Source organism: Terrapene carolina, unplaced genomic scaffold (assembly GCF_002925995.2).
Source record: "Terrapene carolina triunguis isolate 2854851 unplaced genomic scaffold, T_m_triunguis-2.0 Scaffold192, whole genome shotgun sequence".
In the NCBI taxonomy this organism is placed as follows: Eukaryota; Metazoa; Chordata; order Testudines; family Emydidae; genus Terrapene; species Terrapene triunguis.
The window spans coordinates 14,463,181-14,489,464 of record NW_020664543.1 but is presented as its reverse complement, the minus strand read 5'-3'; the positions used below and the strand labels follow the sequence as shown (position 1 = coordinate 14,489,464).

The 26,284-nt window shown below is 49.5% G+C and overlaps 3 protein-coding genes across 4 annotated transcripts in view; 2 read left to right on the top strand and 1 right to left on the bottom strand.

Annotated features, from left to right (window-relative positions):
* Nucleotides 1-570: 570 nt before the first annotated feature.
* MIF4GD (MIF4G domain containing) lies at nucleotides 571-15,433 on the top strand. Of its 2 annotated transcripts, none has more exons than XM_024214119.2 (6): nucleotides 571-650; nucleotides 6,673-6,806; nucleotides 11,302-11,411; nucleotides 12,211-12,366; nucleotides 13,335-13,427; nucleotides 14,424-14,651. In XM_024214119.2, the coding sequence occupies exons 2-6, from the start codon at nucleotides 6,725-6,727 to the stop codon at nucleotides 14,649-14,651; spliced, it is 669 nt and encodes a 222-aa protein (XP_024069887.1). In that variant the 5' UTR covers nucleotides 571-650; nucleotides 6,673-6,724. The 2 variants fall into 2 exon arrangements, with proteins under 2 accessions (XP_024069887.1, XP_024069886.1); XM_024214118.2 differs by having other exon boundaries at nucleotides 589-972; nucleotides 14,424-15,433.
* Nucleotides 15,434-15,525: 92 nt separating this feature from the next.
* Nucleotides 15,526-23,863, bottom strand: MRPS7 (mitochondrial ribosomal protein S7). Its single transcript, XM_024214117.3, has 5 exons — nucleotides 23,724-23,863; nucleotides 20,707-20,898; nucleotides 19,656-19,719; nucleotides 17,846-18,013; nucleotides 15,526-16,818 (listed from the first exon to the last, which is right to left on the bottom strand). The coding sequence occupies exons 1-5, from the start codon at nucleotides 23,798-23,800 to the stop codon at nucleotides 16,597-16,599; spliced, it is 723 nt and encodes a 240-aa protein (XP_024069885.2). The 5' UTR covers nucleotides 23,801-23,863; the 3' UTR covers nucleotides 15,526-16,596.
* Nucleotides 23,864-25,544: 1,681 nt separating this feature from the next.
* Nucleotides 25,545-26,284, top strand: part of GGA3 (golgi associated, gamma adaptin ear containing, ARF binding protein 3) — a 32,042-nt gene continuing 31,302 nt past the window's right edge. The window contains exon 1 of the mRNA XM_024214128.3: nucleotides 25,545-25,589. Coding sequence (XP_024069896.2) covers nucleotides 25,550-25,589 — 40 coding nt within the window. The 5' untranslated portion in view covers nucleotides 25,545-25,549. The remainder of the gene's footprint in view (nucleotides 25,590-26,284) is intronic.

Sequence of the window (26,284 nt, the reverse complement as noted above, 5' to 3'; positions counted from 1 at the left end):
AGTTCCCAGTGAGTAGTTTTTCATTAATCACCATAACCACTAGTGAAAATTGTGCGCCCCCTCTCCCTATGCTGGTAGTGCCAACAAAGGCCAAAGATTGAATGGACCACGGAGTGGGAAGGACTCACATGCCTAGAAAGTAGATTCCTACAGGGCAGGAGTGGGGCATGTTTGCAGGACAGTGTGGGGAATCTGCAAGGCAGCTTCTTTTGCTGTGCTGTACCTGTCCTGCGTTTAAACAGAGGGCTGCAGCCTTTCGCTAGGGCTAAGTTAACACAGAAAAGTCAAAAGATTGTACGGTCAAAACCTAGCATTAAAATACAGCTGTGAACGAAGAGCTCTTCTGACTGGGAGACAACAGTCTGAGTCAGAGGGAAACGCGCACACTGTAACCCCCACTCCCACCCCACTCCCCCAAGTCGTAGGATGATGAAAAAGAGCAGGGGGATGCAACGAAAGAGATGGATAGGTGAATGCAGAAGGTTGCGTAAATCCTGGTGCTTCCAGGCGGTGGCGCTGCTGTTTCAGCACTCCCAAGTCCCTCCTCCCCTTGGCTCCGGCTGCTAGGAAATGACCTAAGAGGAAACCCGCAGGTTTGCAATGGAAAGAATCTGCCTGGTGGCAATCACTGACCCCAAAGAAGCTGAAAAGTAAGAGCAGCAGCTGGGATTTTCCGCCTGATCCTGCCAGCTGGGGTCTCGCAGGGCGCTTTCCTGGTGGAGGGGCGAGTGCAAGAAGGATGCCCATCTTGCATTTGCATTCCATGCTTGAGCTCCTGCCTTTCCTGCTTCTGCTGCTGCTGTTCTTGGCGCTAGGTTTTTTCCTGATCTATCTCCAAAAACCCGAACCAGAAAGCAAGAAGAATTAGGGGTAGGGGCGGTTCTTCTCTATGCAAATAAGGCACCAAAGATGCGAGCGCTCGAGTCCTGAAAAGAAAACTCTCCGGGAGAGCGAAGAGAAAAGCCGGAGCAGGTTGGTGACATTTGCAAATCTGGCTGGGCTGGGCTGCGCTGGGCTGCTCTGGTTAGTTTCAGAAACAAACTTTTGCCTCTCTTGGGTGGAGCAGCAATTATTTTTCAAGCCGGGACATTTCTCTGCTTATTTTCTCGACTGCTATCGTGATTTTAAAGCAAACCAAACACCTAATTCCTTGGTCCCGTTCTAGGCTTTTTCAGTAACTTTTTTGTTTATTATTTTTCCTTATCCAGGGAGAGAGTTTGTAATTTAATGGTGGCCATAATTTGAGGCAATTTTTCTGTAGTTTTTGAGGCCTAAAATCACTTTTCTCTTAACCAGCTAACCTAGATAGATAAATTCCTAAAAACAGGTGAGAGGGCAGGCACTTTCATAATTGTTTTATGCTTGAAATTTACATTGATATCCTGATCTTTCCCCCCTCCTGCTGACAAACAATGGGAAAGTGTTCCCCTGCTGTAAATTAATATATAGGTGGCTGTTTACGTACTATCGTGATGGGGTTCCTTCTTAAAACGTAAATGGATAGAGAGACATGCCCCTAAAATTGTGTTGTAAAGTATATCAACCACCCCACAGCAAGTTCTGGGTATTTAACCCTCCCCCCCCTCAGGGTGGACCTTCAACCCCACTATCACCAGCCACACCCACACACATTATAGATAACCTAGTCCTGGCAAGAGGAAAATCTTGACTCCCTGGTCTATCTTGGGTATTCATGGCTCTCATTACCAAAGTATCTAAACACCTTACAATTTTAATGTTTTTATCCTCAACACTATGAGGCAGGACAGTTTACAGATGGGGAACTGAGGCACAGAGAGACTGTGACTTGCCTGAGCTCACACAGGGAGTCTGTAGTAGAGAAGGGACTTGAACCCAGGGTCTCCCACGTCCCAGCCTAGTATCCAAAGCAGTGGGACTATCCTTACTCTCTTTTGTAGTGGTTTTAGTTGGAATCAGAGATTTTAATGTTGGGAGAGCCCTGTTATACTGCCCTACTGCTTTCCCTGCCCACATGTCAGGAGATGAGCCCCAAGATTTGGGGAAGGTATTAATAGTCAGTCACTTGAGTGAGGGAACTTCAGTCCTGTTGCTCACTCTTACTGTTTGTATGGAGCCTTTGCTGAGCTCTAATGTGGGGAGGCTGGTATCAGACTGACAGGATATAGTTGGGAGTAGTGGAGGTGGGGCTCCCACAGCAGTGTTATAAAATATGTCAAGGAACCAGCAGCCAACTGAGTTGCTCGGGACAGTTTCATATGTACCAAGTCCTGTGTTTTATCCTGCTCCTCCCCAGCAGCCATGTAATGACTCTTCTGTGGTGGGTAAAGGATCTTCAGGGACGGATGAAACATTTACTGGTGGGATCACTTGTTATCTTCTTAGGTTGAGTTATTTTCTCCTGGGCTTCTGAGGATCTCTGATCCAGGCCTGGGAAGCTCAGTGTTTGGGTGTGGAAGGTAGGCAGCAGGGGTAATTCCTGGAGCTCATCCCCCCACCTCCTTGTGGCAGCATTAAACCTATGAAGGTGCATTGTGTAGAGTGATGTGCTTCTAGCCATGGCAGCATCCCACATGCTGGGGCTGGTAAGTGGCTTCACTCTGCACTCAGTTGGCAGCTCATCCCCATTTGGAGGGGTGAGACCCTCCTATTCCCCAGAAACCTGAGCAGGCTCAGACGAAGCTGAGTGCTTGCCCAGTTAGTAAGAGTGCTGAGCCTTCTCTCCAGCCAACCCACTTGACTTCTGGGTGCTCTCACCACATCCTCTGAAACACTCTCATCCTCTTCTTTATGGAGAATGAGCAGCAACCGTGCTCCGGCCCAGATGTCTGTGGTGGGAGACAGGGAGAGAGGACCAAGAGGAGAAACGTGACTGAGTCTTTAGAGGATTTAATAAAAGAAGTGAAGTCTCATGGTGTGGCCTGAAATTCCTGAGAGGCCAATGGGGGTGTTTGGTTGTCAGTCAATAGAAGCTCCATTCTTCGTATCCACAAATTATGTGTCTGCCCCAGCCCCTGTATTCTGTTCTTGCCCATCTGCATTGTGCAAGGAACTGGAGTCATGCTGCATAGCTGGCCACTACTGAACTGGCTGCCAAATGCTGCCGTTAACAAGCGGGAGGGGTATTGGGACTAGGTGGCAGATACTTGAATGCAGTCATAGATTTTAAGGCCAGAGGGGACCATTATGATCATCTAGTCCAGTGGGTCTCCAACTTTTTTACTGGCCATCCCTTTCACATCGCAAGCCTCCGAGTGTGACCCCCATAATAAATTAAACACACTTTTTCATATATTTAACACCATTATAAATGCTGGAGGCAAGCGGGGTTTGGGGTGGAGGTTGGCAGCTCGTGACCCCCCCATGTAATGACCTCGTGACCCCCTGAGCGGTCCTGACACCCAGTTTGAAAACCCTTGATCTAGTCTGACCCCCTCCATCGCAGAGGCCAGAGACCCCCACCCACTGGTTCCTGCATAGAGCCCATATGTCAGAGGTTTTCACACTGTGGGGCATGGGTTCGGGGGTGCGAGTGGTGATGCCAAGTGGCTCAGGCTTTGTCTGTGGGTGATGGGGCTTGAGGAGAGAGCACCACCTGCACCCCCTGACTCACCTTAGCAGGCCACCCAGCCTGTGAGTCAGTGTCAACACTTCGGTGCCCAGCAATGGCTCTGCCCCAAGAGACCATCGCATGCGCCTTCCCCCGCCCTGAAAATCTGAGGGAGTGCAACCAAAAATTGTAACTCAAAGAGGGGCTCAGGTCAAAAAGTTGGACAACTGCTGCCATATATTGTGGCTGAGCTAGGCGATCTTGTTTTTAGAAAGATGCCCAATCTTATTTAAAGACTTGGGTGTTGCATTCCCTGCTCCTCTTTGTTCTGTGATCTTCATTGCACTGAGAGTCATTGATGCTGCGGTGTCCCTTGGAACAGAGAAGTGATGGGACTCAGGAGTAGTGAACACAACTGGGATTTGTTGTTTATTATGCTGAGCATTCATGGCTGGTCTTCACAGGGCCTTTTCTCCCCAAACATCCCACCCGTGCTAGCCACAGTGCAGCTCCACCAGTGCTAGCCACAGTAGGATCATTCGATAGTAAAAATGCCAGTGCTGTGTCTATCTGGCCATCCGCCTTTGCTTTGAGCAGGGTTAGTTGATGCAGTGGTTAAAAAGGCCAGCAGCCATGCACTCTTTACACTAAGGCGACCACTGGTGGGGAGCTCTGTCAGTGTTAGCAATGGTGTGATGCTTCAGGGGAAAAAGGCTAGGGGAGAACCAGATCCTGTAGCCTCCTAGCGCTCTAGCTTGCAGCCTAAGATGGAAGTGCTGCACAGTGTTACCATGCAGGGTGTGTCAAAATGCCAGCCCAGACTCAGCAATCAGAAAGTGGACTACAACTACCGCTTACCCTGCCAACCATTCATGAAGCTCTGCCTGAGGCAGTGGAATGACATCACATCCTCATTAGGAAAGAGAAGTTTAATGGAGACTGCACACAGAGCTCTGTGTGAGTCATCATTCTGCTCTCTGTGAGAAATGGCTGCCAAGATAGGCAAAGTATTCTACATTTTCCAGTTCTTCTTTTTCAATGTAGATCTTCCTTGCTGGGTCTGATGATTGACCGGGGACTGGCCGGTGTAGAACTTTTTGCTTTGCTGATGTTCGGAGTTAGTCCTAGGCTTTTGTAAGCTTCACAGAAGCAATTAAGGGCTGTTTGTAGATCCTTCTTTGAGGGTGCAACTACAGCACAATCATGTGCATACTGAAGTTCAGTTATTGTTGATGATATTACTCTAGTTCTGGCACGGAGATGATTTAATTGAGAATACGCACAGAGCTCTGAGTAAGTACATGTTATAAGACCCAGGGGGAGTTTACCTGGAAGAGACACACCTTGTGGACAGGGAGCAAGAGATTGTAACTTGTGTGAATTTCCGTAACTTAGAACCAGAAAATGTTTGCTAATTAAACATTGCTGTAAAATCAAAAGGAAGCTCCTATCTTCTTATAAATGCATTAGAGGGCATAAACTATATCTAAACCCAAGTCTCTAGGCAGGCAACATATTCGACTAGGAGTGTGTTCCGCTGTCCAGAATATAGTCAGGCACAGAGTTGTGAGAGAGCTAGAAGGTCTCTACTGTGTTTGAAAACAGGAAACTTGCAATGACTGGGTCTGATTCTGTGCTGTGCTTCGGGTGCAGCCGTGCGGGGAGCAAAGGTGGCTTTACCCCACCTCTGCACTCTCCAGATTCTGGGCAGCTCCAGGAACCAAAATGGCCCTTGTCTAAGTTAGAGCATTTACGGGTTGCTCTAACTTACAGCAGCCTGTTGCAGGCTGCTTTTGGGTTGCAGGGCTATACCCTCTTAATTCTGGCAACCCCCTCTTATAGGGGGGGTGCTGCCCAGATGGGGGTGAGGGCCCAGCTGGGTGTTCAGCTTGACCTACCTAAGCAGTATGTGCAACCCTCTAATTTTATAGATCTGACTGCTCCAAGCCAGGTAACATGTTGTGTGGTGCATTAGAAAAGATTCCATCTCAGACATCTTACGGGAAACAGGGAGAGAGTAGGTGGCAGCTGCAGGTTTACAGAAGGGTGTGGTCCCCCCGCCTCCCAGAGCAGTGCCAAAGAAGTATTGCAGGTATTATATGATCACAGCAACTTAGATATGTGCCTTGTCCCTCTAAGGACAATGGCCTTCATCTCGCTAATCCCTGATAGCTGCTTCCTAGGCTGTTTGCACAGTGACTGTGGAATTCTGATGAGCTGGCAAAACCCATTGAATGCTCCACTTGGACATTTGCCCTCCCAGTGTTTGTGACACAGGCCACTGCAGCCCTGCAGCAAACGTTTGGTGCCGCACCGACCAGTGGCTGGTCTCATATTAGGTAAGACTGGGTGCGTATGTGAAATGACGACTCCCCCAAAATAACTAGGCAGAGGAAAACCCAGGAGTTTCTAAGATCATTTCGTACAAGGGAGAATAATGTGAGCTCTAAAGGAGACTAGAGACTTAATAATGTTGTTGGCTGTAGAATTTGCTCGCTATCTCTGTTTGCCACTCTGAGCAAGATTCATCTCTGGCACAGCCCCTCTGAAGGCAATGAGTTTGGAATGGCACTGTGTGAAAGCAGCTCTGCTATTAACTGACAGTGCAGGGGGGAGGTGGACTGGATGATCATCCGTATGTTTTGAATCTTCCCTGTGTCTTTGAGCAAAATCAGCTGAATTGTAGGTTCAAAGCCACATGCGAGCAAATGAATCAACAGACCCATGCCGTGCTCTTGTGTGCATTTCCCTGTGACAGGCTCAGGCTGTTTCTCCCTTTAAAATACGTGTTTTTGTTGCCTCTGGATGGGCTGTTTGTTTCTGAAGCTGCAGATCAACAGTTTAAATGGGTTATTATATCAGAAAATATATGGGCTACCAAAGAGAGCCAACTGGCCAAAGACCCCTTGTTAAAGTGTGGCAGAGGGCAGGGATTATTAAAAAATAATAATGATGGTTTCGCAGGATTGGGGGTTGGAGTTTGGAAAAATCTTACAACCCCAAAATAACTGAGTGCTCTTTACATTAGTGAATTGGTTAAACCATACAGTGCTCCAGCGTTTCCCCAAATGGCAACACAAACACCTACACTTACCCTCGCCCATCTCCCTGCTTAACTAAGCCGTGTTTGATCTCTTCTCCAGGGTTTGCCACTAACAGCCACTTCCCTAACTGCGCTGTCGGAGCAGGCCAGACATGGGAGACACGGGCAAAGAAGAGTATAAAATACAGTCGTTCGATACCGAGACGCAGCAGTTACTGAAAACTGCTCTCAAAGGTCAGCAAGCACCTGTCTTTCCAGCCCCCATGGCATGGCTTCCATGCCCAGGCTGGCTGGCAGATCATGCCTGAACAACCAGATTCCATTTTGTCTTGTTAACACTGATGGCTCCGAATAGGAGAGCTATGTCAGAAATGCCACTAGGCTGCTGCTTGGCCCCCAAGGCCTTTTCCCCACCATGGGTGAGCTAGTGCTGGAACGCACAATCTCTACTCCCTGCCACCTCCTCCCTGAGATTTAAGGCACAGTTGTCTGAGTTCAATTCCAGATTCTGGAAGGGCATGTCCTCTAGTGGTTATAATCTTTCTGCTCCTGTGCCCTCAAACGGTCTCTGTTCCAATCCACTGGCCATCTCTCTATCTATTCTCCCCCAATCCCAGATTCTGCTCTCCCACCCTGCTACTATCCCCCTACTCCTACCCCAACCTCTGATCCTGCCCGGTCCCCCCATCTGCTGTCTGTCTCCCCCGTGCTCCGAGTCATCCCTACCTACTTCCTCATCCCCCTCAGCAAATAATCAACATTCTGCACTCTCACTCCTCCTCCTGCCCCACTTCCCTTTGCTCCTATCCAATGCCCCTACCTTGCCTTCTGCCCCTCCACCTTTGTGCCTATATATTCTCCCACCTTCCTCCACTGCCCTCTGTACTTCTCTCAGCCTCTGGCAATGGCTCCCCCTCTGCTTCTCCCACCTCTTGCTCCTGCAATCTCCCTTTTCGCCCCTGCCACCCCATTCCTTGCTCCTTTGCATTGCAGTCAGGGAGCTTCCTCCTTCTCCTGGGCCCACCAGCAGGGGGAGCATTGAGAGCACAAGGGAGAGTGTCTCCCTGCTCTCAGTTCTGGTGCCTGCTACCACAGTGGCCTCTGACAGCCAGGAGAAGCAGTTGCAAGGAAAGTCCTGACCAGCTCCTGCAGACCTAGGTTGACGCATGCTCAGTACATCCAGAATTGGCAGACAATTTCTCCACCAGTCTCTAACAAGTTTCTAATAAGCATAAAATCATAGAACTGTAGGACTTGGAGAACCTCGAGAGGTCATCTAGTCCAGCCCCCTGCGCTCAGGCTGGACCAAGTAAACCTAGACCATCCCCAATAGGTGTTTGTCCAGCCTGTTCTTAAAAACCTCCAATGGTGGGGATTCCACATCCACCCCTAGATTCCACTTAACTATCCTTATAGTTAGAAAGTAATTCCTAACAGCTAACCTAAATCTCCTTTGCTGCAGATTAAGCCCATTACTTCTTGTCCTGTCTTCACTGGACATGGAGAACAATTGATCACAGTTCTCTTTGTAGCAGCCCTTTACATATTTGAAGTCTGTTAGCAGGTCTTCCATTAGTCTTCTTTTCTCAAAACTAAACAAGCCTATTTTTTTTTAACCTTTCCTCAGAGGTCGGTTTTCTAAACCTTCTACCATTTTTGTAGCTGTTCTCTGGACTTTCTCCAGTTTGTCCACATCTTTCTTAACGTGTGGAAACCAGAACTGGACACAGCACTGCAGCTAAGGCCTCACCAGTGCCAAGTAGAGCAAGACAGTTGCTTCCCACGTCCAACATATGATACGGTTGTTAATACAGCCCAGAATATTAGCCTTTTTTGCAGCTGCATCACATTGTTGACTCTTATTCAATTTGTGATCCGCTATAACCCCCAAGTCCTTTTCTGCAGTATTCTTGCCTAGCTAGTTATTCCCCATGTTGTAGTTGTGCATTTGATTTGCTCTTGTCTTTAGTGAATTTCATCTGGTTGATTTCAGAACCAATTTCTAATTTTTCAAGATCATTCTGAATTCTAATCCTGTCTTCCGAAGTTCTAGCAACCCCACCCATTTTGGTGTTATCCACAAATTTTAACTTATAAGCATACTCTCCACTCCATTATCCAAGTCATTAATTAAAATATTGAATAGTACTGGACCCTGGACTGACCCCTGCAGTGTTACATCCCCACAGTTGACAGCAAACCATTGATAACTACTCTTTGGCTACGGTCCTTCTACCAATTTTGCATCCATTTTATAATAATTTTAAGCTAGACCATGTTTCCCTCGTTTGCTTATGAGAATGTCATGTGGGACTGTGTACAAATGGAACATGTGTAAACTCAGGGTTTTTTTGGAGTTTATAATTTGGCCAAATTTGGGTGGCATGTTACTCCCCAGCACCAGGGCCACCTCCCTTGCCAAATGTGTGAGTCTGCGCCTCAAAGCATGGAGACCCTGCACTACAGCATCTCAACTAAACAGTTGTAGGACATTTTTTAACATGAGTAAACATGTTTTCCCCTAATTTCATTCTTAGAAACAGCTGAACCATTTTAGCTGAAATATTTCAAAAACGTCAGCCTGAGGCAGGCATCCAATATAGAAAATGTCATGCCAAACATCTTGAGTTTGGCAAAGTTAGCAGCTGAAAACTAGGTCTTATAATGGAAAGTGTAGTGCAGTGGTCACCAACTGGTCGATCACGATCTCCGGTGGTGCAGCAGGGCTGCCACTAAGGCAGGCTCCCTGCCTGCCCCGGCCCCACGCCGCTCCCGGAAATGGCCAGCGCGTCCCCGAGGGGGGGGGCAGGGGTCTCCCTCCACGCGCTGCTCCTGCCTGCAAGCGCTGCCCCTGAAGCTCCCATTGGCTGGGAACGGGGAGCTATGGCCAATGGGAGCTGCGGGGGCGGTGCTTGCAGAGAGGGGCAGCACGCAGAGCCACGTCCCCGTCCCCAGGGGCTGCAGGGGCACGTGGGCCCCTTCTGGGGGCAGCATGGGGCCAGGGTAGGCAGGGAGCCTGCCTTAGCGGCAGCCATGCTACACCACAGATCGGGAGCCGCCAGAGGTAAGTGCTGCCTGGCGGAAGGCCACACCACAACCCCCACTCCTGAGCCCCTCCTGGAGCCAGTACCCCATGCCCCCTTCTGCACCCTGAACCCCCTCCTAAACCCCTAGCCCCAGACTTGAGGCCCCACCCAGAGCCAGAACCGAAAAAACCCCTCCTGCACCCCAGCCCTGAGCCCTCTCTGAGCAAGCACCCCATAGCCCCTCCTGCACCCCAACCCTCTGCTGCAGCCCTGACCCCCTCACAGAGCCAGCACCCTGTACCCCCTCCTGCACCCCAACACTCTGCCCCAGCCCAGAGCCCCCTCCTGCACCCAAACTCCCTCCCAGAGCTTGCACCTCTCAACCCCCCCCCCCGCACTCCTGCCCCAGGCTCAGCCCAGAGCCCCCTCCCACACTGCGAACCCCTTGGCCCCAGGCCAGAGCCTGCCCCCCCTCCTGAACCCCTACCCTAGCCCGGTGAAAGTGAGTGAGGGTGGGGGGGGGTGGAGTAAGCAGAGCGGGGCTTTGGGGAAGGGTTGGGGCCTTGGGGAAGCAGTGGGGCAGATCGTGGGTTGCCCTTAAATTCAAAAAGTGATTTGGGGCGTAAAAACGTTGGATACCACTGGTGTAGGGCAACCTTAACTATAGGCAACGCTGAGAGCTCTGCCTACAATAACTGTAGAATGTGTTTGTGTATATACATACTACTGCTCCCAACTGGGTGGAATTAGAACTGGTCTTTTGTGTTTTAGGCCCTATGCCACTAACAAATTCTCCTGTAGCTCAAGTGGCTAGGGCTTCTGCTTTTGAGCAGAAGGATCTCAATTCTGTCTCCATTGTCACCATGTAGTTTCAGTTGGCCCTGCTGGTGTAGCACAGTGACAACTGTGAAGTTCCATTGTGTCTTCCAGGGGTTTTATAGGCATTAACTAGTTAACCCTTGCAGCCCCCTGTGAATTAGAGCAGTATAGAATCATTGCCTGATTTTCAGGTGTGGAAATTTAGGCACGGAGAGGGTAAGTGACTTGCCCAAGGTCTCACAGATAGTTGGTGGCAGAAGCAGGAATAAAGTGCAAATGTCCTGACTCTTGTACCCTTGCTCCGGTCACTCCTCAGCCTGTTACCAGCATTCTCCTCTCATCAGGGGCTTAACAGACACCGCCACACACTTAACAGACACTGCCATATTCATTTGTCTTTTTTTCAGCAATTTTTTTACTTTCTGGAAGTTTGGTCTCTTAAGGAAAAGCCCAGGTAGGAGGGGTTGGGGTTGGCGGCCTCATAGGGAAAAGCCAGCCCTGCTTCTCAGCTATAGCATCTATATTCAAAGCACAATGAAAAGTTGCCCATTCAGCTCAAGTTTAAACTAGCCCCCTACTCTCACTCTTATCCTCTTCCCCTCCCCTTGTGATGACTGTCTCTGTCAAAAAGGGCTAAGTACCCTCTGAAGATGCCATCCCTGATGCAGTCTGTAGGGGGGCTACAGCAGATGAGATAGCTGCCTCTGGTCCCTGCCAGCCTGGGAGTGAGCCTGAGTTCTTGCAGCATGGTAGCACAACACACTCCCACCTTAGCTGCTTTCCTGGTGTTCTGAAGCACGAGCAGGGAGGGTGTGAAGTGGGGAATCTGTGCAGTGTTGGGAAGTGAGTGTGCGGCACTCACGGTATCATCTCTTTCCCTGCAGACCCCAGCAGTGTGGATCTGGAGAAAGTGGCTAATATCATCGTGGACCAGTCCCTCAAAGACTGTGTGTTCAGTAAGGAGGCTGGGCGCATCTGCTACACCATCATCCAGGTGAGAAGATGTCAGCATGCTGACAACAAATCCTTAGTGAGTCACACAGCCTGCCCTTCCGGATCACAGCTAGTGCTAGTGGGTATCCTGGCGTCTCAGCTGGGCCTGCCTCAGTCCTACAGCATTTACAGAGAACTTTTAATCTGCAAAGCACTTTACTAGCACTACCGAGCCTTCCAATGCCACCCTCTAGAGGAGTATCATCCCCTTTTCAAAGAAAGGGGAAATTCAGGCACACAGAAGGAAAGACTTGCAAAAGGTCATGCAGGGAATACAACCCAGCACCTCCTTTCTCCCAGTCCTGCGTTCTGACCACCAGACCAGCTCCTCTCTGTCTTTGTAAACGTTTTAACAGAGGCTACCAATATTTCCACCGCTTGCCCCATCTGCCAGAGATATGCAGAAATCCAAACCTGCCCCCATGTGTGTGAGTACAGTTTCTCAGGCTGAACTGGAAGAGGTTCCCTAGTCTTGGGGCAGTGGCCTTCATGGCAGAGGAACTTATCCAGCATATTGAAATGGTTTCTTCCCATAAGATCAGGAGTGAGGCTGGCCTGAGGAATTCTGCATGCTGGGAGGAGATTCTCTAGCTCCAGCGAAGCATTGAAATAGAGGAAGAGAATGGAAAGGGATGTGCAGGCCATGACAGTAGCCTCAACTCCACATGCAGTTAGACTCCCACCAATCATCTTTCATTGTGCAACAATGGGAGTCTGATGATGAATGTTATGTAAAGACCCTAGTAATGTGGGTACCCACATTGTTGTCCTCCCCTTTCCTCGCTGTTCTGGGGTCCTAGGCAGAGAGCAAGCAGGTGGGCCAGAGCATTTTCCGACGGAGTCTGCTTAACCGACTGCAGCAGGAGTATAAGGACCGGGAAGAGCTGCGAGCCCGCTCGCCCCAGGCATGGATCTGTTACGTCACCTTCATCTGTAACATCTTTGACTACCTGAGGGTAAGGTGCCTATGCAGAGGACATCCCTATCTGCTGCCTTGTGCCTAAAGAGGAACTGAACCAAACCCCTCCTGAGTTAGGGGCAGGGGTTTGGAACTTGGAGCGAATTCTGAATTTTGTGGCTAAACCCAAAAATCTTGGTTCTGAACCCCTTACACTTTGTGTGGGCTGGGGATCTGCATTCAAACATTACCGTTCAGGCTCTTCACTACTTGTTATGTTCCCCTCTGCATATTGAAGGCCATTGCTTGCTGTTCCCCTTATCAATAAAGTAGGGGATGAGGGAAGAGTTGTCGGTATGTAGAGCTGAGCAAATAATTCTTAACAAACAAACCTTGAACAAATGTAGCATCCCTCACAGCTCCTGGAACTGGTGCACATGCCTTTATTGGTCGTTTGGCACACACTTTTTGGAGTCTTTGCTCCGACTGATCTCGAGTGTACTAAATTCAAGTCCCATTGCTTAATTGCGATTGGTTGGGGAAATTGCATGGTATTCTTTCCTGTTCCCTGACGACGAGTGCTAAAGCCCTCTCAGCATGCATACTGAAATTAGCTTTCTGGGAGCTTTGCGCTCGTAGAACTCATGGGTTCAGATGCTGGCAGGCAGTGAAGGCGAAAGGATTGTGAACACAGTTGAAATGTGGGGGGAAAGCATGGGTGTAGCTAATTAATTTTAAAATATAATCAAATATTTCTGGAAAATGTATATTTTTGCATCACTTTCCCATCTCTGTTGGTACCATTGCCCCATGCAAAGATCCCTGGTCCTCTGACCAAGGGAGATGTTTCTATATGGTCTCTTAGGCAAATCCTGCCAACAGGAGCCTGAGCCAGAGTGCCACCATAACTCGTTTCCAGGGGAGCAGTTCCCCTCCCATTTGAGAACAGTGAGGGAACAATTCTTTAAAAATAAAACTCTGCCTCCTCTACCCATGAGCTGATATGTGCATCTGGCCCATTAACAGGTGAACAACATGCCCATGATGGCGCTGGTGAACCCAGTTTATGAATGCCTGTTCCGACTGGCGCAACCTGATAGCCTGAAGAAGGAGGAGGAGGTGAGCGCTGGTGAGATGCTAACATGCAAGGAGAGTTTGTACAGCCAAGTGACTGGCAAAAATACTGTCCTGTAAGGGCTGCTGAGAATGGTTTGAACCAATGTCTGGAACCAAAAGGGAGGCACAGAGCTGAACAGAACTTATTTTCCCTCGTACCTATTGTAAGTGGAGTGGGGGCAGGGAACAAGGGAGGCTTGTAAGATGGGAAGTTCCCCGCAGCCCCGAATGGAGGAATTATGGAGGTGCTGGTGCATCCATACTTATGTTGCAACCACAGTTCCATTCTTCCCCCATTCCAAACAGTTTTAGTTCACGCTCCAGATCTGACCGTGGCTGATGTAGCTGTGCAGTGATCAGAGCCTCTGAATGCCAAAGGCACTGAAACAACCCAAGGGCTGTTATAAAGTTCATAAGTCATTGGCATCCTACCACAACATACCCTTCAAGCACTCAGCCCTACGAGCCTCCTGCTCGTAGCGCAGGTGCTGCTGTTCCTTGTTAGTTTATGTGAGAGCAACCAGCATATGGTCAAAAGAATCCAAGTCACCCTGGAAACAGAGCATGGTTCAGACAGTTCTGTCTGTTCAGGTGTTTATACTGCACCCATTGAAGGCGCTCTATGGACATGTTGATCCAGCTTTTGCCACTTGCTGGGAGCCTCAACATAAATTGATGCAGGTCTAATGGTGTGAATTGCTGCCAGCATGTTTCTTCAGCAATTTCATGTGTGAAGCTGTGGGATCTCATGGACACCCCTCCTTCCCAGAGAGCCCCCTCCGAGCAGCTATCAACATCCAGGTTCCTAGCCACTACCAGAGATTGATGGCAACTAACAGTTTCCTAAGGAAAGTGGATGTAGTAGAAAGAAATACAGGGGAACAAGGTGGGGAGAACCAGCCTGGATTAATTTAGAGGTGATGGGGCAGGAGCTCTATTTAGAAACACCATCGGCCCCCACACCATCTTAAGGTGGCTTTTTCCCTTTCCTCTTTTAAGGTGGACTGCCTGGTGCTGCAGTTGCACCGCATTGGTGAACAGCTGGAGAAGATGAACTCCCAGCCAATGGATGAGCTCTTCTCCCTTCTCCGAGATGGTTTTCTCCTGGAGGAGGGGCTCAGCTCACTCTCTCAGCTCCTGTTGCTGGAGATCATAGAGTTCCGGGCTGCAGACTGGAAGATGACAGATGCGGCTCAAAAATACTATTACAGTGAAGTCACAGATTAAACCTTCCATAGCCAGAACTAACTCACTCAGAGGCTCAAAGTTTCACCCTGGCACTTTCACGAGCAAACGTCACACAAATATGTTTCAGATATTTTTAAGTTAACATTTTTCTAATGCTTTTTCTAAATAGGATTTATATTGTTTACTCCCAATAGACCCTTCGTACTGTGTCTTTGCTGGACTGCAACGGGGGACAGTTTGATTGGGGGGCAAGGGCAGTTTTAACCTAGCCAGAGCTTCCATTCTCTTTATCTATGGTTCAGGTTAATTAATGCCTCTCAAACTGTTGATTAACTGTATCCACAGCTTCCAGCTCAAAACAGCATTTTACAGTAGCAGTCAGGAAAGCACAGCCAATGGTTTATACTGAGATCAGCTCTTATGTGCCAACTTCGTCAGCCACCAACAGAGTTGAGACAAGTGGAAGGAAAAGCTTTCGCAGCTTATTTGGAAAACTGCCCTCTTTGCTGCTTACTGCCACATGGAATCCGTGCCCATAACACACAAACCAAGCTTTAAAAACAGTCCTCCAGGATGAGTCTCATCTTGCTCCCTGTGAAATCAATGGGAGAATGATTGAGCCCTTTACATGGGCAATCAGTTGTTATTTCTCCCAACCCTGCCCTCTGGCAGGCTGGGTGCCTATGGACAGCAGAAGTAACACCTGCTTCTGGAGAAAGGAGAAGCCAGCTAGTGTACATCATAGCAGCAATTTCCTTGAGCACATGTAGCTAGAAACTGTTTTTATGAGTTTTATATAGTAACCACTATGGAATTTTTTCAAAAAAAAAAAAAAATTTAATGAATTTCAATATTGTACATTTCTGTTGACAAAAGGGACAAGCAAAGGACAAAAATGTTCTATTGAGGTTTTTTCTAATAAAAGTTTTCCACTAATGAACACCATGTTTTCTCTCTCCACAGAGCTCTTGCTTTGTAACATTTCTAGGGTGTTGGGCTACTATGGAGGTAGCTACAAACAGGACACGAAGATCTCTTCTGTAAGATTGCCATGGGTTAGTTTTCCTCTGGTACAGGGTGGCAGAGTTGCTTGTGAGCACGGAATTTAGATTTTTAAATCAAAACAGAGGCCAAGGTTTGTGGTATTGAATTCTTCCCCATCCTCCTCAAACTATCAGTCTTTTTCTTTGCAGTGAGCAAAAGTGCTCTGTGCTTTCCAGCAAAGCACAACAGGTACAGAAGTGCTAGCAGCTCTTTTACAGGACAAGAGAAGGATTTCAACTCTGTCTAGCCGAGTGTAGGTGGGAAGGCATCTCCTAGAGAATAACCCTTCCTTTAGCTGACCCACTAGAGGACTGAGAAATACCGCTGCTCTGGTAGAGTGATGGGCATCAGTACAAAACCCTAAGGCAGACAGCCAGCACTAGGATGTGGTGACAGTCAGTCTGAGGATGATAGAGAGGTTCCATTTTTATTTTCTCATTAACATCCAGATCACATGTGCTCAGTCAAACAATGATTCTGCTAACAGACAGTATTGCAACAATCTAAAATTCAAACTAGGTGCTTTTCTGTCTCTGGCATTGACACACACAAAGAACATTCACAATGTAGAATACATTCCAGCTTGGATGCTAACGAGCAAAAACTTGTTTATCATGTTAGTAGACTGACTTGAAGACATCCCCTCCCCTGCCCTCAGAAAGCAGGTAGGTGGAGGAAAGAGGATATTTTATAGTGTTGCTCAGAAAAACATCTAAGGGAATGAAGCTTTTGTGGATGCATTTTTCATCTTGATTTTTCTCTGCTTAAGGACCCAGCCTAGAAGCAGTTAACAGAAGCTGGCAGGCAACCTCCCCTATACATCATCTCTGCAGAAAGTAGACAGAGGCTGCTTCTTCACAGGTCTGGGCTCCACAAGTATAGGGGTGTGAGGAAATGTTCTTGTCATAAGGCAAGGTCTCTCTTGCTCTCAGGGGGTCCCCTACCACCAGCGATAATGGGCATATGCCCGGTTAGCCTCGGCCATCTTGTGCATGTCATGCTTTCTCTTGATCACAGGGCCCTCATTGTTGAAGGCCTGCAGCAGTTCCTGGGATAGTTTTTCAGGCATGAATGTCCGATGATGCTTATGTTCCCTGCACTCAGTAATTAACCACTTCATGGCGAGGAAGCGTTTCCGATTGTCCTTCAGAGGGCTTGGGACCTAGCAGACATTCAAGCAGTAGCACGGTTAAAATGCCTTACCCCACAATAGGACCATATACTGAAATAACTTTTTTCAATTGTTTAACACTCCCAGGTGATTAAAAAGTGATTGGTGCTGAGGGGGTGGGAAGAAATTAACTCTAGCCAAGCATGAGTGAGTTTAGCATTGGTGAAACCTTCCACGCCAACTCCAGCAGCAGCAGCAAACTGTCTGCCTCTATCAATCCACAGATCAGGCACAGCAGTGCAAGATTTCCCACGTTGGCAGCCTCAAACCTGCCCAAGAGCGGTAGCCACCTGTTGGGACTAGAGGGATGTTCCATTTGGTTCTTGGCCTCATTGCAGACACTGCCACTTACAGACTGGTTTTTGGGATGTAGACTCTTGTCTATGGGAACTTGACTAAGCTATTTCCCGCAGGTCTCTGATCAACCAGCAGAGGGCAGTAATTTATTGGCTGCATAGGAGGTTGGTGAAGCACTCCATATTTAATTAACAATCCCATGAGTTATCTAGGTGCATTTACCTAATTAGGAGAGCTGAAGAGACAGCCTTTGTCAAGGCTTTAAATAAACCAAAGGTCTCTATATGAACCTTTTCTATGTGCTAACCTGCCTTCTGCAGGGGCTGAACTGCTCTGCTGGTTCTACACACAGGCAGCATGGTCTAGCCATAAGACATCAGATTGAGATTCCAGAGACCTGGGGGGGGGGGTTTCTTGGCTCTGCTACTGATAGGTTGTGTCACCTTGGACAAGTCACTTCACCTCCCTGTACCTCAGTTTCCCCTCCCACACTTTATCCATTCAGATTGCAAGTGATTTGGGGCAGGAACTCTCTCTAATTATGGGTAAGTACAGCACTCCGCACTTACAGACCCCTGCCATTATAATACAGATGATAATAAATGGTACTTCCAAGGGAAATGCAAACAGGTTTTGGGAGAGGTGGGAAAGACACTGGTAGTTTTCCCCCTGTCCAATTCTTTCTAGCCTAGGCTGGCCTTCAGATCCCTTTTCTGTTTACCTGGTAGGTTTTGCCTCCTTTTTGGACGTTGCAGAGCCCAATGACGGGCTGGCAGTTTTTCAGTGCCTGATGGAAGATGATGTAAGGGTTGCATTCAATGCTGTCCCTCTCCTCCTCAGAGGCTTGATGGTATTTCTCAATCTGCTTCCTCTTAATGACTTCTAGGGTCTAAATACAAACACAAGGAAACATGCCCATGCTCCTCAGTGTACAGTTGCCTTCCCTACAGGATTTACTCCACTCCAGAGTGAAGTTAGAATCAAGACAATTTCAGACACACTCTCCCCTTCGTTTGAGAAATCTGGGCCATGGAGGATTCCACCCTACTACACCTTAAGTAGGCCAGTAGGGGGGTGCTCTTGAGCAACTACAGGTTTTACTCAGTCCTCACCTCCTTACCCCAGATTTCCACACTCAGACATATTCCTCTGCTGGAGTCCAGTCCTCACTGGTTTTCCCTCTTATAGCCCATTGGTAGGTGTGAAGTGTAGCAGTGATCACCAACAAATGGGGGGAAGCAGAGAAGAGATAAAGCAATACTGACCCCACTCTCACCTTACAACTGCCTATGAGATTTTCCCAAGATGCACTTCCACCTCCTCAGCGTATCAGTTACACCAGTTTACATATCATACTACTATGCTGCAGTCACCACTTTTCTGGTCAACTTATACCCATCATCCAACACATACTGACCGTGCAACACACACTATCCTTTACAGCACTAGTGGATGCCCCCTAAATCAGGAATCCTGAAGCCCATTAAGTTGGGGCAGGTCTGTACTGAAGAAATTAGAAGTCTTCTAGACTTCAGCTCCACATCAACTAATGCCCAAAGGGAGGCAGCCTGGTTCAGTGAACAGTCAGGGATGCCCTGAGAGGCAGGAGACCTGGTTCTGATGCCTGGCTTTGCCACAGTTGTCTTCTTTGATTTTAGGCAAGTCACTAGACTTTTCTGTATCACAGCTACCACCTGTAAAATCTGGATAATGATACCCCCCTTCTTTGTGAAGAGACTAACGATCCTCAGATAAAGAGTGCTAAGTATTAATATTATAGAAAGGAAGTATCCACCTGTTATTAGTGTTGCCCAACACTTCTCATAAAACCACTATTTTCAGTTGCTTATAACTCGGCCAAATTTCAACTCTTTGGGCTGACATTTTCCATGCTGGGTGTCTGCCTTGGCATGAATTTTTGGGGGAAAATTTTATCCAGAACAGTTCCGAAAATGAGGCTAGGGAAAAAACATTTTGTACATGTTAAAAAATTATTGCAACCTTTTCTTTAAGCTCTAGTGCTCCCTTGCTTTGGAACAGGGACTTCAAATTTGGAAGGTGGGTGGTCTGTGTGTCAGGGATGTGCCTTTTGCCATCCCTGTGAAAATTCACCCAAATGTGGCCAGTTTATAAACCACTGAAGAAAACTGCAGTTTGCACATGCTCAGTAGATACTAGCGAGAGCTTAGCAGCTATATTCCATGTGCACTAGGCATGCTCCATCCCAAGGCTGAGTAAGACTTTCACTGCAATTGCAGCTCTGTGCTGCTGCGGTCTGTGCCAGTGCTGGGCATTGGAACTGAAAGCAGGGAGCCTGTCTCTCCTGTATTCTCAATGACCCTCCTACTTGGCCCAGGCAGCATGGAGAAAGCGACCTGATTTGATTGCAGAGGGGACAAACTCTGCACAGGCAACCTTACTTCTGGCATTTCATAACTTCTGAGTGATTCCCTTGGCAAGCTTAATAAGGTTATTTTAATGCATTTTTTTGGCATGTAATATTTAAACACGAGAGATTCCAGTCCCCTCACCTGTGTAACGATGGATCTGGCCAGCACTTTGTTTCCTCCCTTCATCATCATGTTGGTGAATTTACTGCAAGCACAAAACCAAACATGATATAATTGGAACTTTGGTTCCATCACCAGAGGTCCCTAATTGTGTTGTTCCTGTGATTAAATCCTATCCCTGCTAGGATTTGGGTGGCTGTGCTCATCTTTAACCACTATTATTCAACGGATCTTCCTCCTGGGAAGAGATTAACCCAAATAAAGGGATTACACCAAGGATCGGCAATCTTTGGCACGCGGCCTGCTGGGGTAAGCACCCTGGCGGGCGGGGCTGGTTTGTTTACCTGCCGCATCGACAGGTTCGGCCGATCACAGCTCCCACTGGCCGCAGTTCGCCGCTCCAGGCCAATGGGGGCGGCAGGAAGCAGCGGCCAGCACATATCTTGGCCCACGCAGCTTCACGCAGTCCCCATTGGCCTGGAGCGGCGAACCGCGGCCAGTGGGAGCCGCAATCGGCCGAACCTGCAGACATGGCAGGTAAACAAACCGGCCTGGCCTGCCAGGGTGCTTACCCTGGCGGGCCGCGGGCCAAAGGTTGCTGACCCCTGGATTACACAGAGTAACAGGAAGGCAATGGGCAGCCCGGTAGACAAAGGCATGGGGGGGAGGGCACTGCAATGGCTTTACTTCTCAGCAGTAGTGGGCTCAGAAGCAGAACCCTCAATTACTCCATCCATTACATTGTTTCATAATAAGAGCTATTTATTCAAATTTAAACAGCAAATCCCTATCCAGGTAGAGAGAGTTCACTAACAAACCTCTGCATCCAACTCATCTGCCGCCCTCATTCTGGAGAGGGGAAGAGAATTCTGTGGACATGATCCTGTTAGGAGCTGACCTCTAGCCGTCCACCGGGGTTGTGGCTGCTCAGCCCTTCTGAGCAACGAACTCAGTCCTGCTCCCATTGAAGTCAATGGCAAAACTCCCAGTGACTTCAGTGGGAGCAGGATAAACTGTCCTTGATCCTTGGGAGACAGCTGGTGTTGTAACAAAGGAGACTGTGCTTTCTGACCTGATTGTAGGGTCACTGAACACAGAGCTGGTGACATTAGAAGCTGTAGCTTTTATGGGCTGGAGGGCCTTGAGCTCCCGTTGTGTTTTCTCCTCCTCGGACAGCTCCTCCAGGGGTTTGCGGTTCACCTCCTTGTTCACTTCTGGTTCGAGGTAACTGGGGCCATACCGGCTCCATCTCACCTGGGTCAACCTGCAAAGAGTAAGAAGGGATGAAGGGGTCTGTAAATTGACATCGCTGTATACAGCATTCCTCAGTCTGGCTCACCAAGTCCATCTCCAGTGTTATGGAACAAGTCCCAGAACAGATAGGGAAAGAGACTGGTACTGGGGATATGCACCCTTCCACCTTTATTAGCATGATTTGTATTCTAGTACTGCTCTGGGGCCCCAGTCAGGATCAGGGCCCATTGTGCTGGGTGCTGTACAAACACACTGTAATAGAGTCCCTTCCTGAAAGAGACTGCAATATCAATAGGGTCTAAAAATTCCCACACGGCAAATAATGAACTTCTGGTCACCCGTAAGCTGCTGAATGTTAAAGTTAATAATTAATATAAAACCAATAAGAATATAGTGCCTGGATAGCAGCATGCCGTCTCTCCCTCTCTGCCAACCACTCACCTGAGCTACTCCCAAACAGCAATGGTGCCCTCTCTCCCCCTCCCCCTGAGGATATACAGAAAACTCCTGAGAGGCTGCCAACCACTTTCTCTGCAAGCACTAGGGATGCTAATCCCACAAGCCCTAAAGTCTGAAAAAAGTTAAAGGCCTGAAACTGTGAGGTTCCAAGTGCCATCACCTCTCACTGGTATCAATACAAACAAATCTTGGTCAAAGAGTAATGTTATTTTAATACTTTTGACAGATGGGGGGGGGAGGGAGCATTTCTTATAAACAGCTCCTTTGTAAAAGTTATATAGATGTACTTTGTTCTGGGGTCCTAAATAGGGTGCTGCTTTCCCTTTAGTTACTGTTAACAGGGAACTATGGGTTTTTTTTGGAGGGATAGGGGAAGAATACGGTTACCTCTGGATCCTACCACCAAAGCCTCTCCAAATAATGTAACATTAATAATGTATCCAGGATACAATCCACACAATAATAAATGCAAAAGGGTTCAATTCTAGGAGCAATTTAAAATTCTGGTCCCAATCCTGGTCCCTTTTAACTTCAATGGAAATGGGATCCGGCTCATTATTTAAAGTGGGGTACACTTGCAAACATTATTATAGTAATTAAAAGTACATACAAGAATAGCAATAGCAAAAAATACAACTGAAGTTCAAGGAAGAAAACAGAAGTGGCAGTCCTGAGCTTTAACATTCAAATTGGAGTCTCCAGTTCAGCAATATTGCTTTGATCACAATTATCCTGCAGTTGTCTGCCACTTTATTAATAGAGGTACACAAGAGGGCACAGTGCTTTACAGACAAATACAGAGACAAGGTACCTATCCTCAGGAGCAAAGATCCTGGTTACCCTTTGAAATCAAAGGTCCCAATCCTGCAACTGGATCTGCATGGGTGCAAATTTCCACCTGTATAAAACCAGTTGCAGGATGGGAGACTAAAGTCAGACCAAAAACATAGTGAAAGAACAGACCACAGGGTATGGTAAGGGGAATGCTATCCACAAGAGGGAGTGGGAAATAAACATGTTTTTGGGAGCACCATTTTTCACAAAAGAAACAAATATCTAGGACTTCCTGGTTGTCATTGTGCAGCCTAACGTGACTGCTCAGAACGTCATAGCAACAGTAGGGCTAGAACTTAGATCTTCCTGCTCCAAAAGCACACGCCCCTGCCACATTAACAGTGAAACTTTTTTTTAAAGCTGTTAGCAGTATAGGGACAACGATACATCTGAGCCGCTCTTATACCGGCCCACATCTTTCACTGGTGGAATAGCAATGGAAGGGCTTTAAAAGAGAAGCAAGTTCCAAGAAAGGATTTGAATGAGGAGAGGAGAGATTGGTTCCAGGCCTGAGAGGCAGCACAGACGAAGAGCAGAAAGACTTTGAAAGCAGAGCAAACGTTGAGAAAAATCACTCCACTGGAGTAACAGGCAAAGCTAGGTCAATGTCAATAAGTGAGATTTCAAGCATTTTCTTGAAACACCCAGCAAAATCCTCCCTGGATGCTCTAAAAAGGATTTTAAAATAATCCATAATGAGTGACACTTGGCAACTCAAGAGACCAAAATCTACAGTGGCACTTACACTGCAGTGGGGCAGCACCACCAGAACACACTCACTTGCCATCCTCCCCAGGGTGCTGCAAGGAGCGGCTAGTGCATGCACAAAGCTTTGAAGATAGGAAGCGCCATTGCCTTACTAAGCATCACTAGAATGAATCTTTCCCCCACAAAGGATCCCAGGGTGCGAGGCTGGCCTTACACATACTGGCTTAAAGTGGTTTCTATGATATACAGCAGTGGTCCCCAAACTTTTCAGGGTCACCCCCCCTTACCCCAGTCTGTGCCCCACCCCTGTGTCACAGCTCCAGGGGTGACACAGATGGGAGTAAGGGGGCCGAGGCTGGGGCCACAGCCGGGGGCCCTGGGACAGGAAAGGGCATAAGGCCAGGAGCAGAGCTGGGTGGCACTCCCTCCCTGACCCCCATGGGGGCTGGCCTAGGCCCCAGCCACGCCCCCCCCACGTTCCTCTGCATCCCCCAAGAGGAGCGCACCCCACAGTTTGGGGTACTCGGATATACAGGGTTTAGTTTGGTTCAGTGGCTGCACATCCCCACTATACAAATTGTTCCAGCGCCCCTGAATGTCCCATTCTCCTCCCCTGGTTCAGGGCGGGGGGGCCAGTCGCGCTGCCCACTCTTCCCCCGGCAGCGGGGCCGAAGCTCGGGGAGGGGGAGAGCGGCCTGTCCCCGCCCCGAGAACAGGGCCCAGGCGGGAGGGGGGGGGGGGGGGGCTCCCTGACCACCTGCCCCGGCAGCAACTCTCCTCCATCAGCGCGTGACTCTGCCCAAGAGCCCCCCGCCTCCGCCGCCAGCACCTTACCCGGGCAGCCAGGCCCGCGCGGGAGCGGCCAGCCGACGGCCCAGCGCCGCAAGCCGCCCTGCCATGGGAGCCGCCATCTTGCATCCGGGCTCCAGGACCCCGTCAGGCTGCCCCGGCCGCAGCCTGCGTTCCTATCTCTCGCCCGCCTGGTTGCCACTTGCGTGTGCAGAGCAGGTCGGGGCGCGCCTGCCTGCTGACTAGGGGCAGGCCGCTTTCCTGTTGCAGCAGGATATTGTTTTCCCCACTCTGTCACTCCCCCTCCCCCCGCCATGTGTATTGCAGCGGAGTGAAATGTGGGCCTCATTCTCCTCTCACAGCAGTTTGACTCCAATGCAACTCCATTGACTTGGGTGGAGTGTGTGCATCCTGATTTACACCAGCGTGCAATCAGAATCAGGCATGGTGACTCTGGTTCTCCCTCTTCACAGCTTTCAAATACTGACAGCTGATCTCAGGCAGCCTCTGGCAGCAGTTCTCAAACTATGGGTCACGACCTCAAAGTGGGTCGGGACCCCATTTTAATGGGGTGGCCAGGAGGGCCAGCATTAGACTTGCTGGGACCCAGGGCTGAAGCCTGAGTTCCACCCCCACCCAGGATGGCTGGGCTCCAGCTGCAGCTCCCTCTTCCCCCCACTCGGGCGGAGGATCTCCGTCCCCCGTCCCGGGGTCATGTAGTTACTTTGTTGTCAGCAAGGGGATGCAGAGCAATGAATAGGCTAAGCATTGACACTGCAATCATCTCCGTGGGCCCTGCCCCCTGCATAGTGCTCCCTGGAGACACACTGGAGCACTCAGGATATCTCAGCACCAGCTCTGCACATTAAGGAGCAAAGGGTAACATTTTAAAAAATACCAAAGTGAAGTAGGAGCTTAAATCTCATTTTCAAAAACGATTTAGGCGCCTAAGTCCCATGAGTCACTTGGGCTTTTTGAAAATGTCACCCAAAGGGCCAGTATCTGGGCTTTTAGTCCTGTGTGATGTCTTGGTAGGATGAAGTGTAAGCCTGTCTTATGATCACTGTTTACATTACTGTCATTGTACCACGACACAGTTTAGATTTCAAGTCCAAAATATGCATTTTCCATGTGCATGGAGTTTCCATCTACTGGATTTTGAGCCAAAATTGGGTAACAACTCAGGCTCTGATCCTGCAACTGGAGCCATACAGGGGCAAAGTCCACCGATGCGGATCTTCCTCTCAGGAAGGGGCCTCAGTTTGCTAGTTAAGGTTGACAAAATAAATAAAAGCAAGCCACGTAAGGGGCCCCGGGCTCCATTTCAGACATAGCTGAGTACTGTCCCTTTAGGCTAGTGTTGTGGATAAGAGAACCCAGGTGAAACTAGACCCTGGGGCCTGAGTTCTGGGGCCGGCTCCCCATGCCAAACGCTCTGCCACCCAGTTCAGGGGTCAGCTCCGCTGCAAGGGCGCACACGCAGTGGCATGGCAAAATCTCTGCCACGCTTTGGGGCCTATTGTAGAGGGAGCTCCGGGTACTGTGAGTAAATCAGAACAGTCCCGGCTCAGCCTGGGGCGCTGTGCGCACACAGTGACCGGGGATGTCTGAGCCCCAGGCCCACTGGGGTGAGGAGTTGGGGGGGCTTTTACCAGCCATTTGTTCTTGGGGGTTAGGATGCCCCCAGCCTGCTGCAGGAGGCTCAGGAATCCCACTGTGAACAGCCCCAGCACTAGAGGGGCCACAGCGGGGAGGGGTCCAGTCCCCCGCCCTGCAGTCTCCTCTCCACCACAGAACTGCCGCCCCTCCCCCAGCCCGGCCCGGCTCGGCTCTCGCGCGGCTGGGGCGGAGTCTCGGGCCCGGCCGGCAACATGGCGGAGGCGGAAGGGGAGAGTCTGGAGTCCTGGCTCAGTGAGTGACCCCCCCCCGTCCTCCGTCCGCGCCCCCAGCCCCTGTCCCGTCAGCACCCCCCCCGCCCCCCCCGCCGGCCGCCCTCCGTGCCCGTGTCCCCTGGTCCATGTCCCCTCCCTACCGTCCCTGTGCCCCCCGTCTGCTGCTCTCCGCCCCCTCCATGCCCCTGTACCCACCTTCTGCTGCTCTCTGAGCCCGTCCCCCTGCCCATGTTCCCTCTCTACCCCATCAGTGCCCCCGTCTACCTCCCTCCAGCTCATCAATACCCCTTCATCCTGTGTCTTCCTGTCTGCCTCCCACTGCCCCAGCCTTGCCCCTGTGTCCCCCTCTCTATGTCCCCCGTCCTATCCATGCCCCTGTGTCCCCCTCTCTATGTCCCCCGTCCTATCCATGCCCCTGTGTCCCCCTCTCTGTGCCCCCCGTCCTAGCCATGCCCCTGTGTCCCCCTCTCTATGGCCCCCCGTCCTATCCATGCTCCTGTGTGCCCCTCTCTATGTCCCCCGTCCTATCCATGCTCCTGTGTGCCCCTCTCTATGTCCCCCGTCCTAACCATGCCCCTGTGTCCCCCTCTCTATGTCCCCCGTCCTATCTATGGTCCCACGTCCTATCCATGCGCCTGTGTCCCCCTCTCTATGCCCCCTGTCCTAGCCATGCCCCTGTGTCCCTCTCTCTATGTCCCCCATCCTATCTATGGC

What these genes read in the sequence shown, in the direction of transcription:
- MIF4GD (XM_024214118.2), top strand. Translation starts at nt 6,725, where the DNA reads ATGGGAGACACGGGCAAAGAAGAGTATAAAATACAGTCGTTCGATACC. An exon ending in ACATCTTTGACTACCTGAGG is followed by an intron (nt 12,367 to 13,334) that starts GTAAGGTGCCTA and finishes GCCCATTAACAG; the next exon opens with GTGAACAACATGCCCATGAT. An exon ending in GCCTGAAGAAGGAGGAGGAG is followed by an intron (nt 13,428 to 14,423) that starts GTGAGCGCTGGT and finishes TCCTCTTTTAAG; the next exon opens with GTGGACTGCCTGGTGCTGCA.
- MRPS7 (XM_024214117.3), bottom strand. Translation starts at nt 23,800, where the DNA reads ATGGCGGCTCCCATGGCAGGGCGGCTTGCGGCGCTGGGCCGTCGGCTG. An exon ending in GCGCGGGCCTGGCTGCCCGG is followed by an intron (nt 20,899 to 23,723) that starts GTAAGGTGCTGG and finishes TACTCTTTGCAG; the next exon opens with GTTGACCCAGGTGAGATGGA. An exon ending in CCAGATCCATCGTTACACAG is followed by an intron (nt 18,014 to 19,655) that starts GTGAGGGGACTG and finishes GTTTGTATTTAG; the next exon opens with ACCCTAGAAGTCATTAAGAG.